General features: G+C 41.9%; 1 protein-coding gene and 1 non-coding gene across 8 annotated transcripts in view; both read left to right on the forward strand.

Moving 5' to 3' along the window:
* Positions 1-12,238, forward strand: part of DCLK1 (doublecortin like kinase 1) — a 343,458-nt gene that overhangs the window by 301,068 nt on the left and 30,152 nt on the right. For all 7 annotated transcript variants that reach the window (XM_043891772.1, XM_043891771.1, XM_043891773.1 and 4 more), the window contains 4 exons: positions 3,129-3,262; positions 5,328-5,405; positions 5,808-5,904; positions 8,595-8,675. In XM_043891772.1, the coding sequence (XP_043747707.1) occupies positions 3,129-3,262; positions 5,328-5,405; positions 5,808-5,904; positions 8,595-8,675 (390 nt within the window). The remainder of the gene's footprint in view (positions 1-3,128; positions 3,263-5,327; positions 5,406-5,807; positions 5,905-8,594; positions 8,676-12,238) is intronic.
* LOC122687186 lies at positions 7,048-7,154 on the forward strand. Its single transcript, XR_006339078.1, has one exon. It is a non-coding gene; the product is annotated as a U6 spliceosomal RNA (small nuclear RNA).

Consider the following 12,238-nt stretch of genomic DNA (forward strand, 5'->3'; position numbering starts at 1 on the left):
CTTAGGGAAGGCGCTCTCCCACGGGAGGAAGGGAAACACGACAATATATTCTTCTATATCCTTCTCCCCAAGTGTTGACAGAGAAAAACCCAAAGCAACCTTGTTTCCTGCCCTGCCTGATGGTAAGTAAGTTAAACAGAATTCCAAACGAGAGGCCTGGACATTTATTCACCTGCAAAAGCATTTTGCTGAAGCATTTCAAATGTACTTGGGTCTAGAAATGTTTTCAATTACGTGGATTAGGCCTTTGTCTCTTAGCTCTTATTGCCTCTCCTAAACATCACTTTAATCTCTTTATATATTCATGAAAATTCTGCTATATGGTTTTCAAAGTTAAAAAAAGAGAGAGCAGCATAGTAGTGATTAAAGAGAGATGAAAGCATTAAAATGATAGATTCTATATATTTCATTTAAACGATGCTGGTTTACTTTTATTTTTATCATTAAATAATCTTCATTTTCTTTATTTTAGGTAAGTCTTTAGTGGTTTTTCTTAGTTGTTGAAGCTTTGAACTTTATTGCTTAGCTATATTAAGTATAATTGGCATATTGCTATAAGTAAGATGGAATTCCTATTAAAATGTAGATGCTTAAAAAACCCTTTGGTACATGGAGGAGAATTACATGGTCATATTCAGAACTAAAATGTTACTTATGACTGCATCTGCCAACATCTGCCTTTGTCCAACTTTTGAATAGAGTTGGGTGATTATGGATAGTATGTTTAGAAACAAGCCACAACATCTCTGTGTAAATGGAGTTGTGTAATTTGAAATCTGCACAACCTCACAAAACAGGCACCATGAATGTTTGGACCTAACAGAACATCAAAGCAAGAGGTTATTTTGCATTTCGAAGAGATTGTTGGTAACAAAATGGAATTAGGGAAGTAAACAGTTCTGCTCTGTCTGGGAATTAAACTAGATGATCTACTAGGTGTTTCCAGCTCAGATTTCTTTTCATGAAAAACATTTGCTTGTCATTTGGACGACCTGAATGGCTGACATGCTAAGACTACAATTTAGGGATTTCTTTTGCCTGAGAGTGTTTAAGTCAGGGAGGATATTATGTTTTGCATCTCTGATACCTCAGAGTCCGTGATTCAAACTTGCTGATGCCGACCAGGGCTGGACGGCTGCTTCATTAAAGTAGGGACGACGGTGTCCATCTCAGAGGACCACTGGGCAAAACCACATCCTTGGGGAACATACAGCTGTCCTTGCCCTAACAGCCCAAGTGCAGGTGGCCCCCCAAGCCTCTGGATACCTGCCTAAGGGCAGCCCACGCTTGATTGTGGCTGAGCCCTCAGGGAGAGGACTCGGTGTTCCAAGTATGGAGAAAATGTGAACAAACATTTTCTGCCCAGAAAAGACAGTCTCTCCAGAGAGGAGGCTCTGGCTGCCTTTTCTTCTGCCAAAACAGATCCAAATGATCATTGCTGATACTGCAGCTTAGCTGGCCAAACATCTGCACTTGAAGCTGCAGTGAAATGAGAAGTGAATCTACTTTTTCCAAAGGAGGGCAGATGTGGTGTGAACGGTAGCCATGCTCCTGATGGGTGGAGATGCGCCTTGCTGTGCGCCAGGTTCAAACTGCTGTAGCAAGTACAGATGATCATAGAGCAACAACAGGGGCACATGCAGGCCTCGATGGGCTGGAAGGATTATTTTGATGTACCTAGAGAACTTCACCATTTCCTTGAGGCATCTCCTGGTGACTGCCTTCACTGGGAATACTAGCCTTTTACTGTGGCTCTCTTTTCTGTATCTTATTGATTCCAGTGGAGGGCTCTGAATTAGAAATCTGAAAGCCCTTTGATACTTTCTTTAAAATAACAGACGTTGTTTGGGATACTGTTTAGAACAGATCCATTTTGTTTGATTGTGGGCTAGAATTAAAGCAGTGTAAATACTTGCCTGAGGTCACATGCATCCTTTTCTTGATTTGTTGGGTGAAAGATTAGAAAAAGACTATAATAAGGTGAAAGACTTATTACTGCTTTAATAAGGAAAACTGGACAGAATGCTTACTCTGCACCTGATAAATCTTTCCAAATTGCCACAGGTAAAATGAAATGTTAATGCCCCTTTCAATTATTAATAAAAAATATAAATAGATCTTGTTGGAAATATGGGGCACTGAAAATAAAGTGTTTTAATAGATGTGTAGATTTTTTTGTTCCATTTACTAAAGAACTGCATCTTTAAAGCTTCTGATACATTAAAATGAAGACATAATTATTTTCATAAATTGAATATTTTGCACTAAACACAAAATCTATACTTTTTTGTTTTTTAGCACAAAATCTATATTTCTGTATTTCATTGTGTTCTGCAGATCAATTTGAATTGCAGCAAACGTCAAAGACAGATAATCAAAAGAAAAAAAAAATCTCCTATAATCTTACCACTCAGAGACAGACACACCAATATAGTGTCCTTCCAGACATTTTTCTTAGTACATGTTTTTTCTTTAATAGACATTATATGCAACCAGTCAGAAGTCTGTCCTCACTTCCCAAATGTAACTCATTTCAATAAATGTAAACTCGCATCACCATTCTAACTGTCCTGTAGCCTCCCATTGTATGAACGTACTGTAATTTAATGAACTTTCATTTCCAGGGTGTTTGCCATGTTCTTAATTCTGCAGTAATATAAAGATGTTCTTGTATGTATACCCCTGCATAGTTGCCTGAGTTTTTATTTTATGAAAAATAAATGTTAAAAAATTGATAAACTGAAATCGGAGTTATTAACAGTCAGCCGACCAGAAGGGGGCGCTCTCATGTCCTGTGACCATAACTGAGCCCAACAGGAAGAAGAGAGACTCCTCTTCTTTCCTGGCAAGGACTCAGCCAATGAAAAGCCATGGACTCTTTGTTTCTCTAGTCCTCCCACTTCCTGTTCCTCTCTGTAAATGTATTTCCTTCCCTTGCCATGTGGGGACTTGGAGGTAACTTGCCGTGAGTACAGACTTCAAATTGCAATTGTCTGCTGATCTTGAATAAATCCATGTTTGCTAGAGAAATATCTGGCAGTCTGTTTGTTTTAGGTCAACATATATTTACACCACAATGTCCTTTTTTTTTTTTTTTAAGGCAGTTTCACTTTTAATTTTTATTTTAGGTGTATGAACACCAAGATGGCAGCAAATCGCTGAAGCTGGGTGACTTTGGACTGGCTACCATTGTAGATGGCCCCCTGTACACCGTGTGTGGTACCCCGACATACGTAGCTCCCGAAATCATTGCAGAGACTGGGTAAATGCTTTTCATGTGTTTATTTCAGTGATGTGCTTGCAACATAGTCTGCTTTGAGAATAAATGAAATAGTTCTCTGTTCCATCCAGACAGAACTAGCTGTCAGCTATTTTTCACTTTTTTTTTTTTTAGCTTGAAAAGTTGAAGCCATTTTTTCTGTTTTCCCAATCAAGTTGCCAATTACTGCAGTCTTGCATAAGCCTTCCTTTTGGCGTTTGTTAAAGGCAGAACAGCCATTATTAACCCCTTAGTAAAAAATATTCAAATAAACAGAGAAACATAGAGTGATGGTAATTAACTAGCTTTGGGAGATAAGAGCAGCAGACGTTGCTGTGTGGGGTGAGTTACTTCTGTGGTTCCTGTGGTTCCTTCTCCTAAGCTCTCCTTATTCTCTAGTTCCAGTCCTACTTTGGTCCACTTAGCAGCTCATGGACCATCTGTGCAGCACAGACACCCCCAGGCGTCAGAGGGCCGCTGGGAGTTGGCTTGTTTCTGAGCGCAGCCAACACAGATGAAAGAAAATCTCTAGAATCAGGGGAGATGGTAGGGTGGCCTAATGCTTACTAACAACCTAGTACCATATGCCAGGTGCTAAACTCCTTTATTTAATTCTTACTCTTCCGGTAGATGATATAATCCCCATTTTGCATGTAGAAAAACTCAGTCTCTGATGACTGATACAAGCTCATGACAGTAGCTGAGTCAGCATTTGAACTCCAGGTCTAGGTGGGCAAATGGCTCTTTCAGTAAGCCCCATTTCTTGCCAAGGATTACTGGCAGGGTTCTGAATGCTGTCCTTAAACAGAAGGATGGGGGAAGGATAGGAGAGCAAGAAGAGACAGCCCTGCCGTTTCTTCCCATGAGTGGAGCCAACCCCCATCTAGCACTCTAGATAGTATCTTCCCCTGTGACAGCTGGAGGTAGTTTTTCTACTTGTACTATGGATGCATAGACTGGAAAGGCAGAAATACAGAACAGAAGAGAAGAGAAATCCCCAACGCAGGGTAATGAGGACTTTCTTATTCATCAGATTTGATTGGGAGCCACATCTGTGGCCACGCCTGACCTCCTCCGAGGTACCACCTCAGGCGATGCTCCGGTGGGTGCTCTGATGACCCGCTGGGGAGGAGTGGTGTGGGGCAGAAGAATTTGGTTGGGTCCTGAAGACGTCAGTTGGAACTCAGCTGTGCCACTGATTGTGTGATCTTGAGCCAAATTATTTACTCCTCTGAACTTAGGTTTTCTTTCTTATAAAACAGGCAATAATACTTGTCCTGTACAAGTTACAGAGTTGTTGGGAAAACAAAATCAGATAATGTATGCCAGTGCTTTATAGATTAGAGAATGTCTTATGTATAATTATTATTTCTAAAATTTGGGAGCTGAATTTTCTCCTCAAGGGTCTTTGTCTTAAATCTGATATAACTAGACATAGCGAATGGATTTACAGACCCAAGGGGAGAAGGGGAGGAGGGGATGAAATGGGAGATTCGAATTGACATATTAATGTATACACTATGTGTAAAACAGATTATTTACACCATGTGTAAAACACGTAGCTAGTGGGGAACTGCTGTATAGCGCAGGGAGCTCAGATCAGTGCTCTGCGATGACCTAGATGTGTAATGGAGGCAAGGTGCGAGAGAGGTCCAAGAGAGGGAATATATGTATACACACAACCAACTCACTTCATTGTATAGCAGAAACTAAGGCAACATTGTAAAGCAATTATACTCTTCATAAAAAATAGTAATTAAAGAAAACAAACTTGATATGACTATAATAAGCATTGTTACTGAAACTGTTCACTTACTAATACTTAGATATGACCCTAGCGTTACTTTGATTTTTAATCATGTGCCTTAAATTGTCTCTTTTTTAATTATTACTCTTTTCTTGAATTTTGTTTAGCCAGTGGGTTGTAGTTTAGTGTTAGTTGTGGATTTTTTTAAAATTTTTGCTTGGTTTGGTGTTTGGTTTATGATAGCAGAATCATCCATCTTACCATGCTCCGTAATTTGTCCTGGCCGGACTTTGCTAATGGCGATGTCACTTACCTTTTCAGATATGGCCTCAAGGTGGACATCTGGGCGGCTGGTGTCATTACTTACATCCTGCTGTGTGGTTTCCCTCCATTCCGTGGGTATGGGCAGCGATCCTTTATTCAGCACTCACAAAGCATTTGTCCATTCCCTGAATGATCCATTCAGCCTCCATGCATAAAGGAGCCTGTAGCAGGAAAAGAACGGAATGCTGTGTTAAAGAACATAACTTTACTACCTTTTGCTTAATAAGGACTTGTTATTTTTTCCATGTTGTGCATGCTAGTTTACATGCCTTCCATAAATCTTTCTTACATAATCTGAAAACTCATTCTTTCCTAATTTGCCAAAACAGTTCCATACTGACATTTTGAATTGCTTAAAAACACACGTTTTACACATTACGGGGGAAGGAAGGCCTCCAATGCATAAGGATGAAAAGACATACCTTGAGTTGGCATTTTCCTGTGTTTATTCCTTGTTATTGTCTTGTGTCTAAACAGAAGTGGTGATGACCAGGAGGTGCTTTTTGATCAGATTTTGATGGGGCAAGTGGACTTCCCTTCTCCATACTGGGATAACGTTTCCGATTCTGCAAAGGTGGGTTTCGGCTTCTAGTGCCTTCCTCTTCTTATAGCCTGTGTCTCTGTGGAGTTATTGATTCTGAATCATCCTGTGCAAAGAAACAAATGATATGGTAAATATGCTTTCTGTATGCATTTTAGTCATAATTACTAGCCTTCCCAAGCGTTCACAGTCTTCAAGTCACCCACCTCATCAGGTGCCTCTGCTCCCCTGGCTCATCACTCACTGTGGCCACTGCAGTTACACTGCTGTAGCCTTTAGCTATGCTCTGCCCGCACCAGGCTTGGGCCCAGCTTAGATTTCCATATAGGTTATTGTTTCACCTCTTTCAAGTCTTGGCTTGATGTCATCTTCTCAGTGAAGCTTTCCCAGAACATCTTATTTCCATTTGCAGCTCTGAACCCCTACCTGGCTGACGTTATGGTCGTTTGCTTCATATTCCTCTGTAACACTTACACTGTTACATCTATCTGGTCTACCATCTAACTACCTGTCTGTGTCTGTCTGCCTACCTAGATATCTACCCACTCCAGTATTCTTGGGCTTCCCCTGTGGCTCAGCTGGTAGAGAATCCACCTGTAATGCAGGAGACCTGGGTTCGATCCCTGGCTTGGGAAGATTCCCCCAGAGAATGGAAAGGCTGCTCATTCCAGTATTCTGGCCTGGAGAATTCCATGGACTGTATAGTCCATGGGGTCGCAAAGAGTCAGAAACAGCTGAATGACTTTCACTTTCACTACCTAGATATAGAATTGTGGATATATCCCATTTATGGAGTTCATATTCTAACTCTCCTCACTGGAATATAAATTCCATCAAGACAAGGATTTTTGTCTATTGTATTCATTACTATACCTCAGTGCCTAAATAGTGATGTAACTGAAACTCAACGTATACTGAATGAATGGATAAAAGAATGAGTGAATTAAATGATCTGTCAGGCAGTCAAAGTGAAGATGCTCAACATAAGTTAAAATGACCAAGAAAGACACGGTGGGGAAGCTATGGTGTAACTTGGACCTTGGAAGACAGCCAGGATTTAGAGGCAGCGTGGAACAAAGCATATTGTTTTTGTCATTAAAAGAGCAACCTCTAAGAAAACTATGAAAATCTTACACAGAGACATTAGTAGACCCTGAGATTAAAAAAAGAAAACTTGTGCTCGCTTCGGCAGCACATATACTAAAATTGGAACGATACAGAGAAGATTAGCATGGCCCCTGCGCAAGGATGACACGCAAATTCTTGAAGCGTTCCGTATTTTTATTCATGTCAATGTATGGCAAAAACCACTACAATATTGTAAAGTAATTAGCCTCCAACTAATAAAAGTAAATGGAAAAAAAATAAAATTAAATTAAAAAAAGAAAACTTTTTAGTTGACTCATTAAGTTTATGTTTCCAAGCATTGACTTAAATTTTTGCAAAACTGATGTTGGCAACTAATTATCTTTTGATTATTCAGTGTACCTGTTTTTCTTCTTTGACTGTATCCTGAGTATAAGTTCAATTTTAAATCTAACTCTTTAGGCCTGACCACTTTCCATAGAAAATGGTGCACACCGGGCCCAAATGTCTCATTTTCTTCAACTATCCTTAGTTGACGTAGGAAAATGTGTGGAGTTGAGAGAAGTGTCCAAGAAGAGCCACAGAGGTGAAAGGAGATGGGGTGATAACGGCTGCAGAGGTGGGGGTGGAGAAGTTTTCACCTGTGAGCAGGTTCTTTAGGAACGTGCCCAAGTCCCAGTGCTGGCCTTCCATAACTGGAGGGCAGAGGGCATCTCCTGCAACCCCTCAGCACCCTGCAAGGAGCATCACACACACAGTAGTCGCGTTAGTTAAGTCCAGTTAAGTCCTGGCCCAAGTTAGAGAGTACAGGTCGAATCGGTACATCTTTGGGAATAAATGATTCCCACTGTGGAGCAGTACTTAGAGAGGGACCAGGTAATACGTTATCTAGCCGTTTTGTTACATGGGAACTTCTAACCCAGAGGAGGCAAACGTCTGACAGACTTCATCAGTAAACCCCAAGCAGTGCCCTTCTGGGGCAAATAAATTTGAGCTCATGGCAGAGATGCATTCATTTCAGAACCATTCAATAATTTGTTTCTTAATGGTTCTATTTTACTTTTATTGATTGTTCTGGAAATTTGTGAATCATTTTTAACATATTTCCTCTGAATTCTTTGGCAGCTAAAGAACAGTTTCTATTTTACCAACTAGCTGTTGGCAATTCCATATGTCTTTCCTCATTCCTTTCTTTCAAACCCAAATATGCTCTTGCAGTTAGGAGGAAAAAAAATCCATTTTTTCTTTCAGCTGGCAAAGTGAAAATTTTGTTAAGGGGTTTTAAAAATGTGATTTCTGTGTTAAAGTAATTTAGGACTCTGTCTTTAAAGTGCAAAATGCTAGACAAAGAAAGGAATATTAATTCTTTCATCCATGTACTTTATTTCCTTCTACTAAAAGCATTTTTATGAAAGTGATTTTAAACCTTTCACTTTATATTTTTACCTCAACTACAAGGTGTATATTTTTAATTCCAAATATTCACCTTTCCTTTAAAAGGTAAGTTGAGTTGATGTGTTTAAGGTTAGAGCTTTTACAGATGCTTTTCCAAGATAGAAGAGAACCTCTGCATTTGAAAACGCCAGTTTTTACTTTCAGTGTTAGACACGAACAACATCAGATGTTTCTGTTGACAGGAGCTCATCACTATGATGCTGCTGGTGGATGTCGATCAGCGATTTTCGGCCGTGCAGGTCCTCGAACATCCCTGGGTTAACGTAAGTGACTCCCTCCCTTCCCTGAATTTACTCCTAAAGCTCCCTCCCTTTCTCAAATCACAACTTTCCTAATGATGTTGCCTCCTGTTTCAAGTGTTGTGTTTGCGTCTGTTCCTCCCCCTCCAACATGCCAGAACAGTTCCAGGATCTCAGCCTTGTTCCACGAGGGCCTCTGATGTATCTGTGCTGACATGTGTTCTCACGGTCCCTTGCACAAAGCATTTCATTTGATTCAGATGAGACTGCCTTCCATGGGGGGGGTGGGGGTGGGATTGCACATGGTTGCCACCCCCCACCCTGCAACCTACATTCTCTGATCCAGATTAGGACTGAATCCATCAATAAGACAGAGCAGATTTTCTGAGTCAGTGCTGCTTTTGCATCATTTTCTAACCAAAAATACCAGTGACCCAAGGGTCTCTGCCCGAGCCCTGGAGTTCTCCAGTGCAGCACTTCTCAAACATGCCTGTGCTCACAAGTCACCTGAGGGTCTTATTAAAATGCAGATGGTAATGTCGGAGATGTGACGCTCTAGATTTCTAAAAGCTCCCAGGTGCTGCTGCTGCTATTTGAGTACAAGGATCTGATGATGTTTCTTTAGCTGCGAAAGAAGTCTCCAGAGCAGAGTCATTATTTTTTGATCCTCTCTCTCTTTCTAACTGATTGATATGGTTTGTTTTGAATTATCATAATAATAAATACTAACAGAGTGTTTGGCTTGTAGTGTCTGCCTCGGACCATTTTAAGCATCTCACATAGATGAATTTATAATCCCGTGTGCATGCTCAATCAGTCGTGTCCGACTCTTTTCGACCCTGGACTAGAGCCCACCAGGCTTCTCTGCCCATGGAATTTTCCAGGCAAGAATACTGGAGTGGAGTAGGAAATACCATTTCCTATTCCAGTGGATCTTCCCAATCCAGGAATCGAACCTGCATCCCTTAACATCTCTTGAATTGGCAGGCAGATTCTTCACCACTAGCACCATCTAACCCAGGGGCTGTTACAGCCCTTACTGACATGTGTGGAAGTCCATTCTTGGGTCTAACGGTTTTTGCGGTCAGAACAGCAGACAGACGTAGATTTGGACATAGATGCAGACACAGGCAGGTGTAACATCATCAGTTTTCGTTGATATGAATTTTGCCAGCGCTTTGAGGGGTCTGGCTGTAAAATGAAGGCAACAAAATGTTCCATTTCTCTGAATTACCACTTTGGTGATTGGTTGGGTGTGTTTTCCCAAGGTAACTAATAACTGAGGATGAGGTTATGATTGAAAGCGCAGTGTCGAGACAGATTCTACCTGAGGTGACAGGAGCTTGAGAGCTTGTTCATTTTTGCCACTTACTTCACACATCTGAACCTGGTTCCTCCCACTCCACAAGGAGGGTGGTTTTTTTGTTTGTTTTTTGGCTGTGCTGAGCTTTCCTTGCAGCACATGAGCTTTCTCTAGTTGGAGGAAGTGGAGGCTATACTCTCTAGTGGGTGGTGCACAGGCTTCTCATTGCAGTGGCGTCTCTTGTGGTGCATGGGCTTAGTTGCCTGGCAGCGTGTGCAATCGTCCAGGACCAGGGATCAAACCCACGTCCCCTGCATCAGCAGGTGGATTCTTAACCACTGGACCACCAGGGAAGTCCTAGGAGGTTTTATATTTATATGACCGGAGAATGTATAGGAATGTGAGCATGTGTGGGTATACGGCTAAGGTTTGTTAACTGTTTGGACACCGCAGGGCTCCCCAACTGGTGTACAGATGTGTAAAGATGCATCCTCGCAGCCGTTGGGGAGAGGACAGTCAGGCAGAGTCCAGGAGCCGTCATCTCCAGCTTTACAACCCTAGCATTTACCCCCACGGTGCTGAGCAAAAGGTTCTCCTTTTCTTTGAAGCTGGAAAGGTTAGGAAGCATCTCTTACAAATCTAATAAGGAGCCTACAAGATAGGCAGGGTAGGTATTATTATGCCCATTTTACAAATGAAAAGACAGAGGCTACGAGGGATGACCTTTCCAAAGTAGCTGGGCTTGCGACTGAAACACGATTGGCAACCAAGCACCCTCACTCCTAGTCCTGCTCCACACTGCGTCTGCCCCTCTCTGTTATATGAATGCTGCAGATGAATGAGTGCGTGCTGTGACAGTTGGTCACGCAAGGTCGCAGTCTTTCCAGAGTGGGTCACGGTGCCTCTCCCTAGCCGTCTAGGGTGGAAGAGGCACAGGCCAGATGCAGGCTCCCCTGGGGGCAGCAGTTGTTTGGGACTGATCTGTGTGCTAATTAAAAGCCCACGGTCCTCAAACTGTCACCCTGCATGTTAGCGCTGGAAACATTCAGAGTGTGACCACACAGAATACAGTGGAAAATCTGAATTTGAAACACCGCCTTGGAAGGCTCACAGAGAGCCGTGGAGGAAAGAGGTTCATAGGTTACAAACAGCCATTTTAGATCCGAAATACATTTTCATCAGAGGACCACCGCCTGCCGGGCCTGCCCTCCAGAAGCTCAATCTGATAAAGCTTGGCAGTGGGAGAAGGGCCACCCCCGCCGGGCTCTGGGGGGAGGTTGGATGGAAGGCTTCCCGGAGGACAAGGAGTCAGACCTTCTTCCTGGAGGAGGCTGGGAAGAGAAGTCAGGCAGCGCCAGCTGAGGCAGGATATGGATGTTTCCTCTAAGAGAACTTTGTGAATGGGAGCAAATTTGTCTTTGTGAGTGGGAGGCACATGTGAGGTACCTGGGTTGCTACTGGAAACAAAATAATCCCTCACCCTGATTGCAAAGCAAATGACCCTGCATCAATATATTCCAACTCAGTTGGGTAGAGAAATGAAATTAAGACTTGGTAAAGAATCTGCCTGCCAGTGTGGGGGACACAGGTTCCATCCCTGATCCAGGAGGATCCCACATGCCTTGGAGCAAGCCCGTGTACCACAATTACTGGGCCTGTGCTTTAGAGCTCGGGAGCTGCAAGTCCTGCAGCCCACGCGCCCTAGAGCCCGCGCTCCGCAACAAGAGAAGCCGCTGTGATGAGAAGCCCACACACCACAACTAGAGAGTAGCCCCCGCTTGCCGCAAGTAGAGAAAAACCCGGGCAACAATGAAGAATAATGAAAAATAAACATACAAATAAATAAAATTATTTAAAATAAAAGGAAGGATAATATTTAAGGCATTATCTAGGAGATTTAAAAATTTTAAATACCTTTTAATATAATTCTAACATTTTAAATTCTAACAGAAAGTAGCAATTTTAGCAAAAAAAAATGTGTAAAGGGACTGCTTAAGTTTTAAAATTATGTAGTAACTAGTCAAAAAACTGATTATTTTCTTTGTCTCAAAATAACAGGTGAAAAAAATATGTATCCAAGTGTTCACAGCCAGCCTTTAGTGTTTGTTGGGGTCTCTGAGTACAATAAATGAACAATACCGATCAAAATAAATAAATTAGGAATGTAAAAGGAAGCCCAGTGAGCAAGACATTTTGCATTTGGCGATCGAATTGTATCTGATCACTGCAGCAGAGGCCACCTAAGCCAGGGGCAGGGAGGGGTGGAGAATGTAATAATAATTGG

This window comes from Cervus elaphus, chromosome 30, assembly GCF_910594005.1.
Source record: "Cervus elaphus chromosome 30, mCerEla1.1, whole genome shotgun sequence".
Classification (NCBI taxonomy): Eukaryota; Metazoa; Chordata; class Mammalia; order Artiodactyla; family Cervidae; genus Cervus; species Cervus elaphus.